Source organism: Chelonoidis abingdonii, chromosome 8, assembly GCF_003597395.2.
Source record: "Chelonoidis abingdonii isolate Lonesome George chromosome 8, CheloAbing_2.0, whole genome shotgun sequence".
NCBI lineage: Eukaryota > Metazoa > Chordata > Testudines > Testudinidae > Chelonoidis > Chelonoidis abingdonii.
Window position 1 is genome coordinate 35521421 of NC_133776.1, and position 25937 is coordinate 35547357.

General features: G+C 46.1%; 1 protein-coding gene across 10 annotated transcripts in view; it reads right to left on the minus strand.

Moving 5' to 3' along the window:
• AGFG1 (ArfGAP with FG repeats 1) overlaps nucleotides 1–19501 on the minus strand; it is an 81891-nt gene extending 62390 nt beyond the window's left edge. For 7 of the 10 annotated variants that reach the window (XM_075068516.1, XM_075068515.1, XM_075068513.1 and 4 more), the window contains exon 1: nucleotides 19116–19338. In XM_075068516.1, coding sequence (XP_074924617.1) covers nucleotides 19116–19282 — 167 coding nt within the window. In that variant the 5' untranslated portion in view covers nucleotides 19283–19338. Of the gene's footprint in view, nucleotides 1–19115 lie in introns of all 10 variants that reach the window. The other 3 variants (XM_075068512.1, XM_075068517.1, XM_075068509.1) reach the window with 3 other exon arrangements.
• Between the last annotated feature and the right edge of the window lie 6436 nt (nucleotides 19502–25937).

Here is a 25937-nt window from a genome sequence, read left to right on the forward strand (position 1 = left end):
TCCAATAGGCCAAGCCTTAGACACTTTTGTTTTTGTAATTAAGCAAATTACTGAACTGTGTCATTTTAACTAGAACAATGAAATGAAGTTTAGAAAATCAAAGAATAATTATTTTTACAGGTTAGCATTTAAACGTGAATGGACTTCAAGACTGAACAGTTACAAAAGAAAAATTAAACACAGCAACTATGCAAGAAAACAAATCATTTTAAAATGCACTTATGCTATGTAAGAGGCCAACTCTACAAGCATCTTGCTTTTTGCTTTTCTTCTTTACCAGCTTCAGTTGCTTCATCTACATCTGTGTTGTCATCAAATTCATCAGCATTCCCTTCTTCCTTCTCATCTGGTAATTACTGAGTCATCTTTTCAGATGCCATTTTCTCCTGTAATCTTAAATTGTGATTCACAGTCACCAGCTTCCCAGCAGTAAAGGTCTTCAGTCTATTTCTGGTTTTTGAATGGACAATTCCCCAAACTGACCAAATTTCATTCTACACATGCAGCAGCACACAGATGTGTAAAAAAAATTTCTGAAATCATAGCCAGAGTGCAAGGAGGACATCCATTTCCATCACAATGAAGGAGCAAGGTGTTTTGATTTAATTGTTGGGACTGCACTCCACATTGCTTTGCAACTGAACGGGCCACTTCTTGCTTTATAAATTTGCTACCTCCATCAGAACTGTTTGTTCATTCATTTGGATATCCTTTAAACATTTTAAACAGCTATTAAGAGGTCACAAGCTGAATTACATTAGTCTTCAGAAAGGGCTTGCCCTAGAAGCATGGATCAAGAGGGTAGGCAGCATTATGTGCAGGAATGATTACTTGATTTTTCAATGATATTACTTTGTCTATAATCTTTTTCCTCTTAGATTTTGTAAATGGACTGTTGTTCTTTTCACAGTGCACTACACAAATATGTTTCTTAATATTCAGGAACCTGTTCTTGGCTTCAGACAATATAGAACTATCATTTTCCATATTCTGAAAGGACTGAACTACAGTTCAAGCAATGAGATGAAGGGTGATATGACCCCACCACTTCTTCAACAGAGGGCTGAGTGAAGAGTCTTCTTGCATATCTGAAGTTCTTTAAGACATTTAAGAAGATAGCCTTGTTGTGCTTGATGGGTTACTCAAGATGGGTAAAACTGAATGTGTTACTAAACTTAAACAAGTACCATTTCTCAGTGTTTCTGAAAAATTTCACAATGCTTTTCACTTTTGTCATGTCATAGAGAGCTGTTAGATCTTCAACATCACCAATGAAAAGCCACATTGTAAGGACAGCACATCCATCATACAGGTTTGGACACTCATTTATCAACAAAGTCCAAGCAGCTTTCATATTAGCCATTTTGTCAGTCAACTGAAATAACCTGGGAACCAATTCATTGATTATATTTTTCAACTGGTCACCAATTCATTGGGCTATGTGCTAATCCTCAGTTGTGCATCAGAATAACTCCACAACTAGTGTTTTACTTAACATGAAGTTTATGGTACCCTCATTGTGAATACTGCTACATCCATCAGATACCAGAGACAGCTTGAGCAATATGAACATCAATCCTCTCTTTCACATGATCTGCTTTGGCATTCGGAAGAGTTCCTGTAAGCCATTTCCTACTGGGTACTTTATAAACTGGATGCAATTTATAAAAATTTCTAGCTTAAAAGATTTTTAACTATATGAAGTGCTGGCATAAATACCTCTAGCAAATATATGGTCAAGTTGGTTCTTCTGGTCAAAGTACAGTCTCTCTGAAAAAAAACTTAATTCCAACTTGATGACTATCAGAAGACTTCCCAGGAGGAAGAGTTTTCAATGCTGAAACTTATTAGAAGATGAAGGAATAGAACTAATGTCACTTTCATTGTCATCCATATTACTGTCTTCAGCAAAAGACTCTATGCTTTGTGATGATGCTGCCAAAGTTGAAGCAGGAGAATGCAGAGAAGGAAAAAAATTGCTGCAAATCTCCCTTTCTTACTGTTTGACTGCCATAAATCTTTGCCAGTAGTTGGATACATCACAAGAATTCATGTTTCTCCATTCTAGCTATATGTAACATACACAGAACAGAACCTGCACTCAGCTTTAACAGTTTTTCCATGTTCATGTCTAGTAAAAAAAGTTTGCAAAAAGATCATTTATATGGCTTTCCCCAAATCTACATAATTTATTATGTCTCTGATTAATGTTTCACTACTTCTGGAATGCTCTCTCGATCTCAATTTCAATCAGTCAATAGTAATTCAATTCTATTTCTAGTTGCTGCTGTTCCAGAAGATTTCATCTATCAAAATATTTTTTGATATGCTGCCCATCTGCCTGCCCCAGGACCAAACAGTCAACAGACTGGTTTGCCAACCCTCCTTGGTCATATTTCCTCACCAATACCCAGTCTTAGCTCTTGTCACACAAAAAGTAAGAACCTACTTACTTGCATGCCAAATAAAAGTAAGCATTGAGGCACATGCCACAGCACCTTATCTTCCAAGCTTTCGCACTTTTTACATCACTCCCTTGTTTTTCACAAGGGTTTTCTACAACCCTGCTGTCCTTTAACTGTGATCACATCTGTTTCTGCACAGAGGCACCAGCATGGTCCTAATTAAAGAAGGAAGATTATTCAATGGGAGTTTAGTTAATGCTAATTTCATTCGCCATAGTTCTATTCACTATAGCAGTGTTGGTCATGTGTAAAAAGTAATCTACACCATCAGAAGCAGCATATATTACAAATTATACATAAGGTCAGAACTCAGAATAAACAGTTCCATTTTTATATAATGGTAGCTAAAGATTCCATGGTACTTTAAAGAGCACTATTGTACCTAGTACTCCCTTCAGTAAGGCTATGCCTATACTACAGCACATCTGGGGAAGACTCTTTAAGCCAACGGTAGACAGCTCTCCCATCATCTTAACTCCTGCCTCTGCAAGAGGTGGTAGCTATGTCAGCAAGAGAAGCTGTTCCTGACATAGCGCTATCCACACCGGCACTTAAGTCAGTATAATTCACGTCACTCAGGGGTGTGGATTATTCACACCTCTGAGAAAAACAAGTTATACAAAGTAATATGTAGTGTAGACATAGCCTAAGATAGTTTTTGGAAACTACTGATTGGGTGTATATTTAAGTCATATCCTGAGATTCTTTGCCAGTGTATATAACTCCGTTTGGAAAAGACTGATAGACATCTCATATAAAAAGTGCTAAATAAAAGCACATTCTATATTAAACATGGAATTATACAAAGTGTTAAATGGATGATTTAAACAAATATAAAACAAGTTTTAAACTGAGAATGCATCTTAGAATTAAAGTTAATAAAAAACCATGTTAAATACAAAGCAGCATTTAAACACTCACTACTGGCATTACCCTCATTTATAAATGCATCCAGTTACCAGATTTCAATGCTGTTTCCACCTGATCATAATATTTTTGCATATCTTTAGGGCCTCTCTCCTCCATCTGAGCTAGTGATTTTTAAAAGGAGCACTCCCAATCACAGCACCATTGAAAGGAAATTTTACACACAGAACTGCAACTAAATAAAACTGTTGCAAATGCTGACGACAGTAGTCCATAATTTACTTCCGAGGGAATTCTGCACACAATATATTAAAATTCTGCAAATTTTATTTATCATCAATAAACAAACATGTAGGCTCTGGTGTGGCAGTGGGGAACACAGGCCACTGGCTGCATGGAGGTGGGAGTTCACCCTGCAGCACCCTGCCCCCCGGGACAGGGACCTGGCAGTGAGGCCACTCAACCTTGACACAGCCCAAGGGTCGGTCCTGCCCCTAGATTCCAGGTGCACTAGGTGTGAGCAGGCAGGCTCAACCCAGGAGAATCCAGTGTTGAGGGGCTTGAGAGGGGTGGGGGGAGGGAAATCCAGGCGTGGGGTAAGAGGGTTCTGTGTGTGGTAATCTTGGTACGAGTGGCTCAGTGGGGGATGTGGATACATAGGGTCTCACTGGGGGGTTCTAGGTGCAGGAGCAATGGGACGCTGCAGGGGGGTCTAGGTAAAGGTGGTTGGGTCTCAATGGGAGGGGATCTGCGCATGAGGAGTTAAGCGGGGTGGGGGGGGGGCAGGCAGAAAAAGGTCCCAGATGTAGCTGGCTGGGATTCATTGGGATGGGGGTTTGGATGCAGGAGGCCCATGGGTGAGGGGGGGGCTGAGTGGGCCTGCTTACCAGGGGAGCCCCAGCTGCAGCAGAGGGGAATGTAACATGCCAGGTTTCCACCTCCCTCCACCCAGATTTCCTTGTCTCCTTCTCTTCTGCATTCCCTCCCCCTTTCTCTCTCAATTGTTCCCTGCCCCATCTCTCCCCCCCCCATCACTCCAACATCCCTCCTCCTTCCTTCCCCAAATGCCTCTTCCTCTCCGCACCATGGGCACTCACTGTTGTACATACAGAGAGGTAACCCAACTGGCACTAGGACCCAGAAAGCAGCATCCTGCTGCAGAGCCCAGGTGCAAGCACCAACAGCTGGGCAGCTCTGTGCTCTCAGGAATGGGGAGGCCTCAGTGGCATGTGATCCTCTGTGCCTCCTCCAATCTCTCCGTTTGGGGGACATTGCCTCCCCCTCACTACACGCTGGGTTTCCCCAATCTTCCCTTCCTCTCCCCCTACCCTGCATGCAGCTTCCCTTTGCTTCCATTTCACTTTCTGCAGGAAGCAAAGAAATCTGCGGGGGGCGTAGGGGAAACGTTTTCTGGGTGCACTCAGAATTCCCCCAGGAGTAATAATTAGAAACCCTTACCACAAGATAAATGGGTTATAATATGCAATGTTTTATAATAATGTTTGTACTTTTTTTTTTTTTTTGGAAAAAAAGGTCATCTTACATTTTTCAAGTCAACTCCTATTATTCAGAACATATATTTCAGAAAACATGTGTTTAACATGCTTGCAAGAGATACAGAATGGAGGAATAAATTTTCACTGTTCACATCCAATGAAGACTCACAGGATGACATTGGTTTGTGTTTTAAACATATCTGTACTTTGAGATTCTGTAGTGCAATCACCACTCCTTGTTTTTACCTCTACCAAGAAGCAGGGATGGAAGTGACTAGCTAGAACAGCATATTTTAAACTATATGAATAATCTGACCCCAGCATCTCCTGTGTGCAATCTGTATTCTCACATTCGCAGCAGATATTTTCCAGATCCCTATAAGCCATGGCCTGCCATTAATTGTCATTTAAAAGCTATTTTATCCCATGCTGCTTTCAGCAAGGAATCACTGATATGTCTTACATGAAGAACCTCTACATGCATTGCAGACATGATTATTTTGGCTTATTGCAATGATTGTAGTGTAGATTGTATATCCCTTTTATACCAAGAAAACGATCATTCATGTTTTCTTCTAGTGGGAAGTCACTTTCATGAATGCAGCCAGTGGTGTAATCTGACAAAATGCTATACCACCGTTTCCCAAATGGTTGGTTCTGATCCACCAGTGGGACACGAGTAGGGTCTAAGTACTCTTCCCCCCATGCTCTCACTTCCCCAGGACAGCAAGGAATGGCACGTGGAGCAGTATCTGGGCAGCAGTGTGGAGGAAGCACCTCCGGGATACAAGCAGGATGGGGCAAGCTGCTGACTGTCCACTCACTGGCTCCAGACACATACTCCACACCGTTGCTGCCACCCCAGATCCTGCTCATTTTACCAGCAGCCTGGTAGTGATCACGGCCACCTAGGGCTGCAGGAGAGGGCAGGGCTGAGAAGAGTCAAGCAGGAGGCCTGGGCTGAGAAGGGGAGGGCAAGGGTAATGGGGTCCCCAAAGACAAAATGGTAGCCTTAGTAAAACTTTTGAGAACCTCTATACTATAGCCTTGCATTTAATTTAAGAGCACTGAACAGACATACACTACCCGAATTATGAAAACTTCATAATATAAAATTTATAGTCCTGATGTAATTAGCATATTATTGAAGTTCTTTACAGCAGTTACAGTAAGACACTCAGTTAGGTTGTCAGAGATTAAATATCGAAAATACAGATCTCTTAGAGTCAGCTTTTGTGCATCTTTTTGTAGTTGCCCTTGTAAGCAATTTTGTTCCAAGATCAGAATGCTCAATCTAAAAAGAGCCCAGTAGCCCAAGCTCAAAGAAAACCATGGTTTTCCTACTTTGCAAACAGCACATCCGATGTGGCATAAAAGGAATAGGCCCATATCCTTACTCCCAGTGAAGTAAAACAATCAGACATCCTGCCTGAGGGTCATATACCCATCCATAAAGGGAAGGTCACCACATAGCTTCAGGAACCCTCTTGCACTACCAAAGGCTAAGTACACTGTCTCAGCAACCCTCCCAGCACCTTCTCCCGTATAAGACAAGGAAATTTTGACCATAACCTCTAACCCCCAGCATGACACAGCACTGTGCCACCACAAGCTGGATGCTCTATTGCATCACAGTTACTATTAATAGCATTTTTTTTTTAAGTCTCATTCTTATGAATATGGATATAAGACATTTGGTTGTCAAACATAATGTGTTAGACTAATAACAGCTTTATTAGTTGTGGATATTTGTTGTAGTAGTTTGATATTTTTAAAGGGGGTTGCTTGGTAAAGGTGCTGATGGAACGTAGGCATCCCTAGGAGATGGATTTAAGGATGTGGTAAAGTGACGGTGGTCTGTGCCTGCAAGTGGAGAAGTAGAAAGAAATGTATCATTAGGAGACCACTTTTTTTTCGTGGTTGTAAGTCAAAAATGTTTTGAGCTTAACAACCCAAATGCAAAACATGGCTGTGAAAAAAAACACTCTAAGGTGTTTGTTTAGTATTTATGCATTAATGTCACACCCTGTAGTGAGGAGGTGGGACTTTCCTCCACCCCAGAGAGGGACAAGCCCATCCGGAGACTGGAGTGGGCGGAGCTAGGGAGCCTGCCCCTCAGATGGTTAGGCAGTGACCCGCAAGCATAAAGGCTTGCCCTCAGAGCTCACTAGGGAGCCAGTCAGCCACTGCACAGGCCAGATGTCTCCAGCCTAGCCCACAACTGGGAAACCCCACGGCCCAAGGTGCCACTAGGACTGGCCTGACTTGCCCTGCGCTCACTACCCGGAGGAGGTGCCAGACCTGCCGCTTGCCCACTACCCCGAGGAACCCATGGTGCTGGACCCCTCAGAGGACACCACTCTGACCCAGGTACTATCCAAGGGGAAGTCTGAAAGTACCCCAGGGGCAGCTGACCCTAGTCTGGCTGCAGCACTACCAGAGTCCATATCAGTGTGTTGTGGCCAGGATCCCCACTGACTCAGGAGCAGGTCTTCTGCCGCTGCTAGGGCCCCGGGCTGGGACGCAGTGGAGTGGGAGGGCCTGCATCCCCTCTGCCACCCATGAGTTGGGTGACAGCTTCCCCCTCTCCCAGGCCTTGGACCTACTGTTGTTGCTCAGCTCTGCCTGAGGGCCTGAGCCCCTGACTCATTGCTGCCCTGCCCTGACCCAGGGCCTGGGCTTATTGCTACTGTTTCTACTGCCGGAGCACCTGACTCACTGTTGCTCCGCCCTGACCCAGGGTCTGGGTTTATTTCTCTTGTACTGTGGTTGCTTAGCCCTGCCTGAGGGCATGAGCACCTGATGCATCATTGCCCTGCCCTGACCCAGGGCCTGGGCTTATGGTGCTTACTCCAGTTACTGCAAGGACCACCAGGAAAGACTCCCACAGCTGGCCTAATTCCCCAAACCTTAGCAGTGTGCAGTGAGCCAGTGTGGCTCCCTTCCGCCCCAGAGAAGGTTGAGCCCCGGCCAGCACTTCTACACACCCACATACAGATTCATAGAATCCTCCTCTCTCCCAGATTCTACCAAGAATTTAAATATATAAATAGTAAGAGAGTGATTGCCAGAGACAAATTTTAGCTAGAAATCGATTTCAGACTCCTCCTATTAAAAATGCATGAAAAGAAAAAAATACAAAAGAAATTCAAAGGGCATAAAAGCTATTATGTGAACACTGCCACTGAAAGGCCACTTAGAGAGCAAAGTAAGAATATTTACCTCATTCTGAGCCCACTTCAGACAACTATGGACTTTGAAATTAAAAAGGCGCCACAACACAGTGCCAAGACAGTCTAAAGCATGTGTGCAAGCATCCTCACATAGCTATGAAATCTGGGTGTATTAGTAGAGGTATGCCAATACTACACTAACAAACTCAAAGAGTTAAATATGATAATTTTGTCTTTTAAGAAGGCCAAACACAAAGGAGGACAGAATTACTACTGATTTAAATGAGCAAATCATGTTAAAATCTTTCATATCCTTGGTAATCTGTATTTGTCATTTCTTGCACTGTACAGTAGCAGCTAAAGCAGATGTGCCCTAACCACTGGACATAGCCTAGGATGTGGATTTGAGTCCCTGAGCTGTTAATCTTCCTGTGTGACCCTGGACAAGTCACTATCCGCTGGATCAGCGGGCAGCGATCGATCCAGCGGGGATCGATTTATCATGTCTAGTGTAGATGCCATAAATCAAGCCCCAAGAGCTCTCCCATCAACTCCTGTACTCCAGCTTGGCAAGAGGTACAGGCAGAGTCGACAGGGGAGCAGCAGCAGTCGACTCACCGCGGTGAAGACACCACAGTAAGTTGATCTAAGTACGTCGACTTCAGCTATGTTATTCACGTAGCTGAAGTTGCGTAACTTAGATTGATCCCCACCTCACCCCCGCCAGCGTAGACCAGGCCTTAGGGGACTGAGACATAGGGAGGCTATCTATAAAAATAGGGATAACGGTACTTCCTTGCCTCTCAGGTGAGGTAGGTGAGTCATTCAGGTACTATGGTAAAGGGGGCCATACAGATACCTAAAGTAGACAGAGACAGATGCTACCCTAAGCAATGGTGTAATTTTCTCAACTGTAACAAGATAGAATATTTAAATTAAAAGTACAATAAAAGCTTTTTTAACTGCCATGTTGGAAGAAGGGGGGTGCCAGTATATTAAAAGCGCTGGTTAACTCAGCGGTAGGAGTTTGGAGTGTTGGGGGAGAGGTTGCGGGGCACATTCTGGGAGGGGGCTCTGGGTATTGGATGCGGGGACCCCCACCTCCGGCATCTCCCTGCAAGCAGCAACCTGTCCCTGCTGCTCCTAGTGGAGGCACAGTCAGGTGGCTCGGCTCTACAAGCAGACACGCTGCCTCCGTCTCCAGGTACCGCCCCCGACAGCTCCCATTGGCTGTGGTTCTCAAGGACAGCATTCCTGCAGAGCTGCCTGGCCACACCTCTGCTAGCAACAGCAGGGACAGGGAGCTGCCTTTGGAGTGCTTAGAATCATAGAATATCAGGGTTGGAAGGGACCTCAGGAGATCATCTAGTCCAACCCCCTGCTCAAAGCAGGACCAATCCCCAGACAGATTTTTACCCCAGTTCCCCAAATGACCCCCTGAAGGACTGAACTCACAACCTGGTTAGAGGCAATGCTCAAACCACTGCAGCTATCGATCCAGAATGCGTTCAGACGGCAAGGAACACAGAGAGCAAGTCTGACACACAGGAATTCTTCCAAACCTCACAGATGGAGGTGTCAGCATATGCCACTATAGCTACTACTTACATGAAGATGTGCCAAATCTAGCTCCATTGCTCCAGTCCATGGAGTGATGAGCCTACAACCAAAATTACTCATGACTAACTTCTGGAGGTGCAGCACCCAGCACATCTGCACCCAGGGTCCTCAGACACTACCGCCATGCCAGTTCTCCCAGAGCATGCCCGCAGCCCATCGCATACCCCAGCCCTTGCAGACCACACCACTGCACTATAGAACGGATTTCAGTGAGATCGAAGAAATCCCAGTTTATGAGCTTGAGGTGGTGGAAGTGCGTAGGGCTTCTTACTGTACGATACTCGACAAACGACCCAGTGGAGTCAGTGAGAAGTAAAGGTTATTGAATGTGTCACTGTCATGCCAGAAGTGACACAAGTGAGCCGCGTTCAGTGTAAAATTGCAGTTCTATTGCTAGTATGTTTCTAACAATAGAGAACCAAGAAACAGAGCCTAGGGTTACTATACTATTTCAAGTTGTATAGCTATGGAATCCTACCATTTTCCACATATTAAGACATACGTTAAATCTAACAGGTGTGTTAAGTTTTTTGGCGAGGAGTCTATACGACCACAAATACTTAAGAAACCACAACTTTATATCTATATATACAGATGTAATCAAGTGCATTGTCAATACTAAACAGCTTCTGAGTTTCTGAAAATTATAGACCAATTGCGTAATACCAGTAGCAATACCTGACGTAGATGAATTCTATTTAGATTCATTTGAAGATTAGAATGTCATTATAAATCAGGGGTGCAACCTTTCAGAATGCGGTGTGCCGGTTTTCATTTAGTCTCTCATTATTAAGTTTTTGCTGCCTGGTAATACATTTAATGTTTTTAGAGGGTCTCTCTCTCTAGCTGATTATATTATATAACAAACTAGTGTTTGTTGTAAATAAAGGGTTTCAAAATGTTTTAAGAGCTTCTTTAAATTAAATAAAATGTTGAATCTACGGCTGCCGGTCTCATCTCCGTGCTTGTCGTAGGGTTCTGTTACGTAGGGCCGCAGCGGTGGCATTTCGAAGGCCTGCAGGGGTGACGCGGTGCAGCTAGAGACCGCCAGACCTGCTGCGGCTGTGCAGGGCGGGGCAGGACCCACGAGGCTGGTATGTGAGGGGGTTAGTGTGAGGTGCAGAGGGCGGCGGTATGGGTGGGTGCCAGGTCAGGCGGGTTAGGTGTCGGGGGGTAAGATGAAGTGGTCAAGCCTGAGGGTGTGGTAGTATGGTGAAGGTACAGGACTCAGGGAAGGGCGGGGCTCGGGGGCTGTGGGTCGTGGGGTGGGTGTCAGGCGGAGAGTGTGAGGTGGAGACTGCCCCTGATAACACATCAACCCCGCTGCTCTTGTCCTCTGACTACCCTCCTGGCTACCCCATCATGTATTAGCTCCCTGTTCCTTTCCCAGACTGGACTCTACCCCTTTCTAATGCCCTTATCACACCCTGTCCCCCTACCCGGGCTCATGCTACTCTGCACTCCTGGCGCTCTAAGAGACCAGACTTCGCCGACCCATCAACCCCCCCCAATCTTGCCCCTGACACACCACCTTTCAGAGACCCCCACTACTCTCCCCGCCAGGACCCTCTTGATCTGGCCCCTGACTGGTGACCATTACCCCTGCCCTACAACCCGGGACTCCCATGCCCCATCCAACCCACCCTGCTCCTTGTCCCCTAACTGCCCCCACCCCTTATCCAACCCCCCCAGCCCTGAGCCCCTTACCATGAGGCTCCACACACAGAGCTAGATACGCTGCTCTGCGGGAGCACACAGCCCCGCCCCTCCGGTTGAGCGGGGAGCGTGTCTGCCTCCCAGCGGAGCCAAACGCTGCCCTCGGGAGCGCGCAGCCCAGACCCCCAGAGCGCTGCACGTTGCGACAGGGCTCCAGGGGAGGGGAGAAGGTGTGGGAGGGGCCAGCAGCTTGCTGTGCTCAGCCCCGCGCTCCGGCCCAGGAGCGCGGACCCCGCGGCTTGCCATGCAGGGAGAATGGGGCCATTTGCCCACCCCGTGCGCACGGCTATGCTTCTGCTCCCTGCCCCCGCGGGAGAAATGGAGGGCAGAGGAGAGTGCGCCGGGCTGGGCAGGATTTTTAGTGGCATGCTGGAGTCCTGGCAGGCTCCAGTGTGCCATTAAAAACTGGCTCACGTGCCATAGGTTGCCAACCCGTTATAAATGAATGCAAGACTAGGGGTTTCCTTGGTTCAATTGAGCATGAATCCTAATCAGAATTTTAAAAATGTAGGACTAGAAGGGAACTCAATAGGTCATTAGCACTGAGGTTAGTCTAGGTAATACTTAAACGCCTGTCAGCAAAGGACCGTCTAACATGTCTAAACCTGCAATAGTGGAGATTTCATAATCTCCCTAGGTCAGTGGTTCTCAAACTGTCTCTCTTCACGGACCACTTGAAAACTGCTGAGGGTATCAGTGGACCACTTAATGATCTTTCCAAATGTTGTTTGTACCATTAGCTAACTATTGTATAGCCCTTTTATCCAAAGCACTTTATTAAAAAAAACTTTAACACATTTTTTTGTTCTACCAAAAAAAGCACACAACTCATTAAAATATCAGTAGTCTTACCCTCTCTCTCCTGCTGCAGCAGTCCCCGAGCTGGGGCTGAGAAGGAGGCAGGGTGGTCTCTCCCTTGCCACAGCAGTGACAGAGCTGAGGTTGGGAAGGAGGGCTGTCTCCCTCTGGCGGCAGGAAAAGTCGCCTCTTTCTCTGGCCACCACAGCCAAATTCTTCCCACCCACCCCCCGTTTCTCACCCAACAGCCTCCTCCCAACTATTCCCTCCCCCCGCCAAGGCCATCACCTCACCTTGCATGTGTGTCTTCTCCAGAGTCCAGGCACCTAATTAGTGGACTCATCCTTGCACTGCTCCACTAATTAGGTGGGTGGCCCTTCCTTCTCTTGCATGTGACAGCTCAGGCACACATCTTACAGGGAACTATCTGCGGACTACAGTCTGAGTATCTCTGGATTAGGTATTACGAAAAAACTGTAAGGATATTTAAACACTGAAACAAATTACCTAGGGCAGTGGTTCTCAAACTGTGGTCCACGGACCACCAGTGGTCCACGAGCTCCATTCAGGTGATCCGCGGATAGTTCCCTCTAAGGTGTGCGCAGCCATGACTCCACTAAAGACAACTTTCCCCAGCTCGAGGGCTGCTGCGTCGGGGGAGAGAGCACATCCATCACATTAGAAAAGTAAGACTACCGATATTAAAATGAGTCATTGCTCTTATTTGTACAACAAAAAATGTTAATTAAATTATTTTTTAATATAGCACTTTTATCCAAAGCGCTTTACAATAGTTAGCTAATGGAACAAACAACATTTGGAAGGATCATTAAGTGGTCCACTGAGATCCTGAGCAATTTTCAAGTGGTCTGCAGAACAAAAACAAACAAACAAAAAAAAAAAAAACTTAAGAATCACTGCCCTGTACCATTCATATATAGTTTTAATTCCTGATTTAAGTACAAAATTCAGCTTTAACTATCAAGTCAAGACTAATGTTTTCAGAACAAAAGCGTACTTGTTTCTTCACCATGGACACATCTTCTGTGACACTGAGCAAGCTAATAAGACTATTTTGGAGAGAGTTGGAAGTGCACAGCAATTAAGATCAGCTATGTGGATTAAACCTAGTTTGCACTGCAAGTTTGTTTTCTACCACACCTTAATTACCAAAGCTGACAGGAGGCCGTTAAGTATATAGCACTGCTCTTCTCTGTCAGTCTTAGAGAAAATAAAATATGATCTATACAGTTACACTTCAGACATCTTCGGGATAATCTTCTGAAGGTAACTGAATATCAGTTTTAAAAGTTTAATGCTGACAATAATATCTGAAACAACCCTAAGCATATATTTTCCCACTATTTACATAATTTCCCTCTTCCAAAGTAATATCTGAACCAAAATTAATGGCCACTTCACTCTGTAGAATAAGAACCTGATGTTCCATCATTGCACAATGCATTTTAGATTTGAAATATCTGTCTCACTACACTACAAAGGAAGTACCCTTTGAAGCAGTAGTAAAAAACAAAAATTAAAATTGGAACATAGGAAAAACTGTATCTGCTCCTGTAGGGTATGAAACAGATTATGTGAAAAATTGCATGAATAAAGCTCTACAGTAAATAATTCCAAACCACAACCACTGCAGTAGGTGTTAAAACTATATGAACTCCAGAAGTTTTAGGGTAATTTTGAATGAGGTCATATGCAGAAGCTAACACAGAGGTGGGCAAAGAACAGCCCACGGGTCACATCCGGACTGCAAGATCCTCCTGCCCGGCCCTCAAGCTCCTGGCTCGGGAAGCTAGCCCCAGACCCTCCCCCGCAGCCTCAATGCGCTCGCTGCACCGCCATGCTCTGGGCGGTGGGCTGTGAGCTCCTGGGGGCTGGTCTCTCAGGTACATGGTGGTGGCGGCATGGTCACATCGGGGGGGGGGGGGGGGCCTGCGATGCAGAGTTGGGTGTGCAGTGGTGCAAGGAAGCGGCTTCAGAGCAAAGGATGATGCATGCGAGACGGAGTCTGGTCATAACGAGGGGGCTACAGAGAAGGGAGTGGGGTACAGAGGCGGTTTGGTGCAGGGCAGAGGCGTTAGGGCAGAGAGTTGGGGGGCAGGGTGCAGGAGGGGTTGAAGCTGGGGTTGCAACACCTTACTCTAAAGCAGCTTCCGGGTAGTTTGCAGAGCTCTCTGAATGCCTGCCCTGTGCTGGCCAGAGGCATGGCCCCTGTGGGAGGGGCAGCGGCGGCGGGCTCTAGGTGCGAAGGGATTGCGTGCCTCCAGAATACATCCCCCAAAGATTCCCATTGGCTGAGTCCCCTTCCATCGCATAGAGTGTGCTGCGGGCAGCTGTGCCTGGAGGCAAAGGCAAACGCACATGGAGCCTCGTGCCCCCCGGCACAGGGGCATCTCAGAGCGGCCACAGGCCCATGGGCACATGGGGGGCAATCTCACGGCTGGATCCAAAGCCCTGAGGGGCCGGTAGTTGCCACATTGCTTAGGCAACACCAGGAACAATCTAGGCTTTTAGACAAGTGTTACTTGTATCAGCATTAAGTCTATTTAACCATTCTGCAAAGAAAGCATAATGGATATAGACAGGTTTCTTGCATGATAACTATTATGGCTTTTTCTTGATCCAGAATACATGAATTGAAGAAATTATAAGCCAAATAAATAGTTCAAGGCTAAGTTCTGTTGTACAGGATAAAGAGTCTTGTGGATAAGGAGAAGCAGTGGATGTGTATACCTAAACTTTAATAAGAATATCATGCGAGACTGTATCAAATGCCTTATCAATAAACTAGGCAAATACAACTAGATGGGGCTACTATAAGGTGGGTGCATAATGGCTGGATATACCGTACTCAGAGAGTAGTTATTAATGGTCCCAATCCTGCTGGAAAGGTAAACAAGTGGGGTTCCGCAAAGGGTCTGTTTTAAGGACCGGGTCTGTTCAATATCTTTCATCAACAACTTAGATATTGGCATAGAAGTACGCTTATTAAGTTTTGCAGACGATATCAAACTGGGAGGGATTACAATTGCTTTGGGCGGATAGGGTCATAATTCAAAATGATTTGGACAATTGAAGAAATGGTCTGAGGTAAACTGGATGAAGACGAATGCAAAGTGCTCACTTAGGAAGAACAATCAGTTCACACACACAGAATGGAAGAGATTTGTCTAGGAAGGAATACGGCAGAAAGGGATCTAGGGGTTATAGTGGACCACAAGCTAAATATGAGTCAACAGTGTGATGCTGTTGCAAAAAAGCAAACATGATTCTGGGATGCATTAACAGGCACGTTGTGAGCAAGACACGAGAAGTCATTCTTCCGCTCTATTCTGCGCTGGTTTGGCCTCAACTGGAGCATTGTGTTCAGTTCTGGGCACTGCATTTCAAGAAAGATGTGGAGAAACTGGAGAGGGTCCAGAGAAGAGCAACAAAAAATGATTAAAGGTCTTGAGAACATGACCTATAAAGGAAGGCTCAAATAACTGGGTTTGTTTAGTTTAGAAAAGAGAAGATTGAGAGGGGACATGATAGCAGTTTTCAGGCATCTAAAAGGGTGTCATCAGGAGGAGGGAGAAAACTCGTTCACCTTAGCCTCTAAGGATAGAACAAGAATCAATGGGCTTAAACTGCAGCAAGGGAGGTTAGGTTGGACATTAGGAAAAAGTTCCTAACTGTCAGAGTAGTTAAACACTGGAATAAACTGCCTAGGGAGGTGCGGAATCTCCTTCTCTGCAGATATTTAAGAGTAGGTTAGATACATGTCTATCCAGGATGGTCTAGACAGTATCTGGTCCTGCTATGAGGACAGGGGATGGACTTGATGACCTCTCAAAGTCCCTTCCAGCCCCACAATCTATGAATAAGTTTATTTCAAACAAAACATCACAATTTTTAAAGTCCTTTTAATTGCTCTTTTTGTAGCTTTTTTAGCTCTTTTTGTAGCTCTTTTTGTAGCTTTTTTAGCTCTTTTTGTTGTCCTTTTTCACTCTATTTGTAAAAATAGCAGCCACTTCCTCAGGATTTTAAACACACACTGTATATTTAGATACACTGGGCAATGACTTAATCTTCTAATAAAGTAAAAATTAACATATATCAAGACTAAGAAGCTCTCTTTCAAAGGATGTCTCTCTCTCTTCAGGTATTTGTATGTATGTGTAGTGTCTAACAGTGGTGGCTAGACAACTAGCAGTCCACATCCTACAATTTGACTTGGTGTGAGTGAATCCTTCATCGTATATTAGACTGGTGATCTAGAAGGGATCCCAGCTGAAGTCATTTTTATATATCACATGTGCTCATGTTTATTTAAAATAGCCAGCTTGCCAATTAAAAGCAGTATTGTTATGAGTAATTTAAGTGTGCTGTCAGTTTAAGCAGAAGGAACATATGCAGTCATTAAGCTTATGTACAGTATCTTAAAATAGTTTTGAATATAAGCACAGATAATTTATTACTTTGAGTTGGCTGCTTTAGGGATCAAGTGTATATTCAACTCTAAAGCCTGTTCACAGTTCTACAATCTGAGCTCATTTTTCAATTTTGAATGGCCTTCACACAAGTATACACATGTGAAGAGACATCTGTGCAAAACACAATGAAAAGAATAGGAAAAGCAAGATTAATTAGGAGTCTAGTGGTTTAAAAGGCAGCTTATTCAAAAGAAATGCAATATGGAACTGATTTGTTCGCTTTGTTTAAAGAAAGCCAAGCTACCAAGACACTTAGTTTACAATAGCTCTCTCTCCATCCGTGCGTGCATCCCCCCTCCAATACCCATTTCTTTATTACCATTAAATATAAAGGGATAGGCATTGGTTATTTGGATTTCTCAATTCAATATACAAACCCAAGTCATCGAATGAAATAATATTTACTGCCTAAAAATTGTCAAACTGCTTCCTTCCTTTTAGACTCAAACCTGTAAACATCTGCACATGCAAAGCTTTATCTGGGCAGTTTCACTGAAGCCAATATGAATGACTAAAGTTACACAGATGGGTTTACAAAATATCCTTTAAAACCGACTGCTCTTCAATGCTTCTGATTTCAGCCACATGCCTTTGGGGGGGTGGGGGCAGAGGAAGTGGGGCAAAGGAAGATATAGAGTGCTGTTGGGTCCATTATTTGTACAACACGGCTGTACGCAAAGCAATTCATAAATAATTCTGTATTTTGGTGCAGCAACTGGAAGACATTCTTGAAATTTCAACAGAGTTTCATTTCCAGTAACTTTGGACTCACCAGCAACCACACACCTTACAACATAAAACACTAACCCAGAACCTATCCTTGCAACAAAGCCCGATGCCAGCTCTGTTCACATATCTATTCAAGTGACACCATCATAGGACCTAATCACATCAGCCACACCATCAGGGGCTTGTTCACATACTCATCTACCAATGAGATATATATGCCATCATGTGCCAGCAATGCCCCTCTGCCATGTCCATTGGCCAAACCAGACAGTCTCTACGCAAAAGAATAAATGGACACAAATCTGACATCAGGAATCATAACATTCAAAAATCAGTGGGAGAACACTTCAACCTCTCTAACCACTCAGTGACAGACTTGAAGGTGGCAATTTTGCAACAAAAAAACTTCAAAAACAGACTCCAAAGAGGCTGCTGAACTCGAATTAATATGCAAATTAGATACAATTAACTCCGGCTTAAACAGAGACTGGGAATGGTTGGGTCATTACACCAACTGAATCTATTTCCCTATGTTAAGTTCTCCTAAAACCTTCTATGGGTCATCTTAATGATCACTTCAAAGGTTTTTCTTCTCCTGCTGATGATAGCTCATTTCACTTGACTGGACTCTTCCTGTTGGTATTCATACTTCCACCTTTTCATGCTCTCTGTATGTATAAATATCTCCTGTCTGTGTGTTTCATTCTGGGCATTCGAAGAAGTGAGCTGTAGCTCACAAAAGCTCATGCTGAAATAAATCTGTTAGTCTCTAAGGTGCCACAAGTACTCCTGTTCTTCTTAAAGATAAAGTTACCATCATCACATGAAAATTCTACCAAATTCTCTCCTGTACTTTCTACAGTTTAAACTTTAATCCAGGAGAAGAAAACCAACTCATTTAAATAAAGCAAAGGTGTTTGACAGCCTGACATTCTGCAAATTCTGTCCTACCTCATCATGACAATTTTATGAACTAAAATATGTATTAAAGCAAAAACAATAATTTACTTTACTATTAAACAGGTACTTTGCCAGTATTTATTCTAGAGTTAATCCTTCCATTATTTTGAGAAAAATAGTCATGAAAATGAGTAAGGTTTACTTCCCTTCCTCCCAAAACACCCACCTAATGTTTTTTTAAAAATATGATGTCTATATTTTTAGTTTTAAAAAATTTAAGTGATTTAGGACTCAATCTTGCAAGAGCTCTCACTAGTTCGGGTCATAAAGCTATTCATATGAATACATGCTTACAAAATCAGGACCGAACTCCCTTAATCCACGCTATTAGTCTTATATAATCATATTCCAAGTGCTAAAATAATGAACCACCAAGCGTGTTACACTACAGCATTAAGTAAAATCAAAAGCCTAGTTAAAGGAGTTGCAGGAATATACCCAGAAAGGGAATTTAATGAACATACTAACGCAGAAGCTAACGGACTTCTCACGTTCTTTGCCACTAAAATATTTGGGGGGTGGGATGAGCAGGGTAGTAAATCCAGCCCAGAGAAGTGGAACCAGGCCGCTCTCCGTTTCAATCCTCCACGGCAAACTAAGCAGCGTTGCTGGATACGTTCCAACAGCCCTGCGAGATCACCAACGGTTACCGGCTTCGCACAACAGCCCACCCGCCGCCACCCCGCGACAACGGAGGAGGAGGAAGGGAAACTGCACGCGCAAGAGAATCACCCGCCCGAAGCAAACACCCCACGCGAGAGCCAGCCGGGATCCTCCTGCCCCCCGGCCCGCACTCACAGGATGCCGGAGCAGGAGGTGCACACGAAGCTGCCCACCGTCATGTCGGTGTAGGTGGGGCCGCGCTGGTCGCAGTCGAAGCACTTGCGGTTGGGCGGGAGGCTGCTCATCTCCCGCAGCAGCTTGAGGTGCTTCTCCTCCTGCTTCCGCTTGGCGCTCGCGGCCATGGCCCCGCCGGGGGGGAGAAGCCGGCAGCGGCCGGGCCCCGCACACACCGGGCGGCGGCTCGCAGGGGGCCGGACTGGGGGAAGGCGGCGGCGGGCCCCGCTCGGCCTAGGCGGTGGGGTGGGAGCGGCGGCGGCACGGGGAGGGGTCGGGACCAGCCCGCGCACACCGGGGGAGAGGCGCTGAGGGGGCCGGTGGCGGAACGGGGCCTGGGGCGGCTGAATAACGAGCTTAGGCGGAACCTGCGCGACACCTTTGCCTTATGGGAACGGACAAGGAGAGCGAGGCCTAGGGAAGCTGCTCCGAGTGCGCTGGCTGCCTGCAGCGCCCCCTGTCGCCTGGGGGGACTAGTAGCTCCCTGATCTCCCGACAAAGGCTTGGCCACTGGGGCTCTTACCTGGAGTGGCTGAGGCGGAGAGGAAAGGCCAGGGAGGGGAGAGGGCAAAAAGGAGGGGTTCAAATGGATATCTTAGAGGGAGGGTGTCTCCCACCTACTCTCTGGCACCACTAGAGCTGGCCTAAAAGGAGGTGGGTTTCCTCCTGTGGATACTGTTGACAAAAATTACATCTTTTACATTTCTAAACACCTTTTTCAGAGCGTCAGCTTGTTGGCAAAGCATCAACAATCAAAACATTTTGGCAAACACCCTCCCAGACCGCGCACACACAGTTTTCACGTGATTGGCATTTTGATTAAATACCAACGTTTTCTGCAGAAATCAGATACTTTTCCCAAATGTATCATTTAGCTGAAACTCCAGCTTTCCATCAAAAAACAGTTTTGAAAGAAAATTTTCTCCCCTGAATGCAACCAGCCCTTGCGGACATACAATAGAGATAGGGCTCCCTGGAAGTTTTTCAGGAATGTGAATGTCATTGTCATGTTTGCAGTGTTGTTGCCGTCAAATGAACTGCCACAGAAAAATGATAAAGGACAAAAACACCATGTCGCTTGTGGGCAAACACTTTTCACAAAATGTTCACTCCATATCTGAATCACGGTCCTCAGGAGAAACCTACATAATATGGTTAAAAGGCGAGCCTGGGAGTTACGTTCACAACATTCCTAGATACTAACAATCACAGTTGTAATAAAAACAGTGGATTTATGGTGTATTAAAACAATTTGTAATCCCCCTTTTTTTGTTAGACTGCAGAGGTGTTATCAGGTCACTTCACTTGTAAAATCTCTTAGGGCTTGGCTACACTTGCAAGTTAGAGCGCATTAAAGCAGCCGCGCTGGCAAAGCACATGGAGGGCTTGGCTACACTTGCAAGTGTGCAGCGCTGGGAGTTACAGCTGTCTTCGTACAGCTGTGTAGGGAAAGCGCTGGAGTGTGGCCACGCTGACAGCTACCAGCGCTGCAGTGTGGCCACATTTGCAGCATTTGCAGTGGTGTTGGGAGTGGTGCATTATGGGTGCTATCCCACAGAGCACCTCTTCCCATTTTGGGGCCGTGGGTTGTGGAAAGGGGGCGGAGAGTGCGGGTCATTCTGCTTCTGTGCAATGCCCCCCGATGCACTCGCTTCACACCCAGCGAATCTCTGTTTTTCCATCCACGTTGCGGTGCCCATGCCTTGACTCTCAACGGTTTCCTGTGCAGCGCGATTTCCTGTTGGAGAATGAAGCCCAAACGCTGAGGAGTATGCTGACAAGTCTCGCCAGCACATCAGTTTGGCAGTTGGAGCTATTCCTTATGATCCAAAGTGATGAGGAGTCCGACAATAATAGTGAGTCGCTTGGTGCGTATGACACGAAATTGCTTCTGGCATCACGGAAATGCTGAGCACCGTGGAATGCCGCTTTTGGGCTTGGGAAACAAGCACTGAGTGGTGGGATACATCGTCAAGGAAGTCTGGGATGACGAGCAGTGGCTGCAGAACTTTCAGATGAGAAAAGCCACTTTCATGGGACTGTGTGAGGAGCTCGCCCCCACCCTGCGGCACAAGGACCACAGATTGAGAGCTGCCCTGACGATGGAGAAGCAGGTGGCTATTGCAGTCTGGAAGCTGGCAACTCCAGACAGCTACCGATCGGTCAGGAACCAGTTTGGAGTGGGAAGTCAACCGTTGGAATCATTTTGATGCAAGTTTGCAGGCATTAATCGCATCCTGCTAAGAAGAACATGATTCTGGGGAACATGCAGGAAATTGTGGATGGCTTTTACACAAATGGGTTCCCTAACTGTGGGAGGGCGATAGACGGGACGCAATATTCCTATTCTGGCACCACCCCACCTAGCATCCGAGTACGTTAATCAGAAAGGGTATTTCTCTATGATTCTCCAGGTGCTTGTGAATCACCATGGGCGTTTCGTTGACATTAACACAGGCTGCCTGGAAAGGTGCATGATGCACGCATCTTTCAGAACACTGGCCTGTTCAGGAAGCTGCAGGCAGGGACTTTTTTCCCAGACCAGAAGATCACAGTAGGGACATTGAATGCCCATTGTGATCCTGGAGACCCTGCTTACCTGTTAATGCCTTAGCTCATGAAACCGTATACAGGGAAGCTTGACAGGAGCAAGGACCAGTTCAACTACAGGCTGAGCCGGTGCGAATGACTGTGCAGTGTACTTTTGGCCGTTTAAAAGGGCGCTGGCGATCTCTGTATGGGAAGCTAGACTTGGGGGAAGCAGCATCCCTGCGGTTATATCCGCGTGCTGTACCCTCCATAAATTTGTGAAGGGAAGTGTGAAACATTAAGTCAGGCATGGACCTCCGAGATTCAACGCCTGGAGGCTGAATTTGCACAGCCAAGAGCAGGGCTACTAGAGAGGCCAGCACAGGGCTTCAAGGATTAGGAATGCCTTGAGGGAGGAATTTGAGGCTGAAAAACCAACAGTAATGTTTGGTGCCTTGCACGGGAGTGAAGTGCAGTGGTTATAATGTTAGTAGGATCTGTTTTCCTAAGCTGATTTGCAGTGCCTGTTTCTTTCCTGGCTAAGATATCTTTGACTTTCTGCAATAATAAGACTGTTTTAAAGCCAAGAATTCATTTATTGAAGAAAAATAACTTTATTGACAGACACACAACATTTGGGAACCCTAAAAGGCAGGGGGGTGTGGTGGGGAACTGTGCAGTCACAGGTTGAATATGTCTTGTCTGGAGTGCTGTGCAATGACTGCTGCACTTCAGGATGCCTATACTGCATGATGATGGGGGATGAGTGCAGAGGGTAAGGGCGTAGTTCTCAGGGCTGGTTGTGAACGTCTAGGTGTTGAGGCACTGGTGTGGTAGGCCTGGATGCTGGGGAAGGGGGTTTGAGCTGACATTGGGGACAAGGGAAGAGCTTTGGGAGGGGGCAGCGTGGTAGTACTCTGCCTGCATGGCTATGAGCGCTCGATAGAGTCCACTTGGCGCGCCAGGATGCTTATCAGCTGCTTTGTGCTTTTCTTCCAGGCCGCTGTGTTTCTCTCTGATCCTCTTTCCCTTTCCCTCCAGTCCTGCTGTCATGGTACAAATCCCCACTCTGAACCCCAGCGTCCAAAGGATGGGGTACCAGCATTAATTTCTCTAGCTTAATTACCAGCTTAGAACCTGTACCGCTGCCACCAACCAGGAATCCAGTGCCTGGTAGACTCTGATCCCCCAAAACCTGCCGGGGAACCCAAGACCCAGACCCTCTGGATCTTAACACAGGGAAAGTAAACCCTTTCCCCCACCGTTGCCTCTCCAGGCTTCCCCTCCCTGGATTCCCCTGGAAGATCACTGTGATTCAAACTCCTTGAATCACAAAACAGAGAGGACAATTCATCTTCCTCCCTCCTTCTCTTTCCCCCTCCCAAGACTCTTCCTGAGAGAGAAAGTAATCCTGACACAGAGAGAAATTAGCCTTTCTCCCCCCTTCCCTCCTTTCCCCCCACCAATTCCCTGGTGAACCAGACGCCGTCCCCTGGGGTCTCACACCAGAATAAAAAAACAGTCAGGTTCTTAAACAAGAAACTTTTAATTAAACAGAGAAAAACAGTAAAAATTATCTTTGTAAATTTAAATGGAATAGGTACAGGGTTTTTAGCTGTAGGCCCTGGGAATACCCTCCCAACTAAGTATTCAAGTACAAATTAAAATCTTTCAGCAAAAATACAAATTTGAACTCCTTTCAGCCAAATACACAATTAAACTCCTTCCAGCCAAATGCACATTTGCAAATAAAGAAAACAAACTTAAGCCTAACTCGCTTCATCTATCTAGTACTCTTTATTTGGATCTATAAGAACCTGTATCAAGGAGATTGGGAGAAACCTGGTTGCACGTCTGGTCCCTCTGACCCCCAGAGAGAACAACAACCAAATTCTAACAGCACACACAGAAATTTCCCTCCCTCAGTTTGAAAGTATCCTGTCCCCTGATTGGTTCTCTGGTCAGGTGACAGCCAGGCTTACTGAACTTGTTACCCTTTATAGTCAAAGAGATATAAAGTACTTCTGTGCTATAACTTTTCTTATCTGTTTATAGCACCTGCACTTTTTGATTCTCTCTGGCAGGTGATCCATAACGCTTGCAGCAGGTCATCTTTGCTTTTTCGTGGCTCTTCCGGAGTTTGGAGTCTGAGCTGTTGATAACACGGACAGCCGAGAACTCAAGGTTGCTTGTGGAAAGGCAAAAAAGGCAACACTTAACAGAGGCAGCATTGTTATATATCTCAGACAGTTATTCTCACACAGTAAGGGAGTTTACAGTCTTCACTTTAGCATAATTTTCCCATACCAAAGAGAGTGCACATAACCCACAGGAGCCCCGAAATGGTGAGTAAGGGGGACTGATTGCTTCAGGGCTGTACTGGGTTTCTAAACTCTGCCAACATTTTCCACAGGAGTTGATCCTGGAAGATATTCACGCTGCGGGTCACCTGGGAAGAGCGGGAGGGTCTTCTACAGCAATGCAGATTCCGCCCTGGCCCCTATGCAGCTTGCCTATGTGCAGCAATGGTCCCCCCACCCTTGCAGCACAGTGGCGCGGACGCGTTAGCCTGACTGGGACAAGGACCACAGTGGCTCTCCCTATAAACTAGTGCAAGCTCATTGTCCATGCTCTGGCTGAAACTTTTGAAGAGATACCAAGGCCGATTACCGTGATTTGATAGACCATATTAATGGGCTATTCCACATCTAGGCATGCATGCATGCAGCCCTAACCCTCCCTCCTCTCCCAACCATTTCCGTCCGGAAAATAAAAGCCGCTTACCGGGAACCGCTCCTCTGCTTGTCCTTCAACAAGTACCGGCTGCTACAACTGTCTGTCCCTTGGCTTGAGAAGAGCTCCTGGCTGCATGCTTCCTGAGACTCTGGGTGTCTCCCCCATCCCAGTACCCTCACTCGGTTTCCTCCTCCCTCTGAAGTGTCCTCGTGGTCCTCGGATTGGTGGTGGGGTCACCCCCAAGTATTGCGTCCAGCTCTTTGTAAAAACAGAAGGTTGTGGGGCAGCGTCAGAGCAGCGGTTTCCCTTGCGGCTTGGCAGTAGACACTCTGCAGCTCCTTCACTTTAACCCTGCGCTGCAGTGCATCCTGGTTATAGATTATTAGGGTTGGAAGAGACCTCAGTAGATCATCTAGTCCAACCCCCTGCTCCAGAGGACCAATCCCCAAATGGCTCTCTCAAGGATTGAACTCACAACCCGGGTTTAACAGGACAATGCTCAAACCACTGAGATATCCCTCACCCATGCCCCTTTCCAGCGTGACCTTGATATCTGCCCATAGTATCGTAATTCCTAGGGCTGGAGTGCAGCTGGGACTGCACAGCTTCCTCCCCCCAAACACTGATGAGGTCCAGCAACTCGCCATTGCTCCATGCTGGGGCTCGTTTGGCACGTGGAGGCATGGTCACCTGGAAAGATTCACTGATTGCACTCCACACCTGGCTGAGCAAACAGGAAGGGGATTTTTAAAATTCTTGAGGCATTTAAAGGGCGGGTCACCTGAGGCCAAGACAGTAAAGTTCGAACTGATGAGCAGAGTGGCTGAACAGGCATTCTGGGATACCTCCGAATACCTCTGGAGGCCAATAACAGCGCTTTTGATAGCCACACTGGCGGAGCAGCGCTGAATCACCAGCGCTGCAGTTGTTATTCCCCAAGCAGAGGTAGAGTACATGTAGCGCTGTAGCTAGGGAGATACAGCGCCGTATGTGCCTTGCAAGTGTGGATGGTGAGTGAGTTGCAGCACTGTAAAGCCACCACCAGCACTGCAACTCTCTAGTGTAGCCAAACCCAGAGTGCCTGGCCTTTGCAGCTGGAGTGTTCCTGGTAATCCACCTTCACAAGAAGCATAAAGCCTTGCTGCACCCCGGCTGAAATGCCCGGGCGTCAGTGTGGATGAAGTGTTGCATTACTGCACTGTGATTGGCCTCTGGAAATGTCCCATAATCCCCTGAAGTCAAGTGGCCACTCTTCTCATTGTTTTGAAATTGACTGCAGGCATGTGGATATCCCCTTTCAAAGCTTTGTTTCTGACATCCAGAATGCTTATCTGCTCTAGGACAAAGCAAACCATTAGTGTGGAATGCCGCTGTTGTGAGTGTGTGTGGTGGAGGGGGGTCTGCTGCTGTCTGAACTTACAAGACAGCATGCTGACACACACTCAGCTCCCCAAAACACACTGTCTCTCCCCCCACATACACACAACACACTCCCTGTCACACTCCAACCCCTCCGCC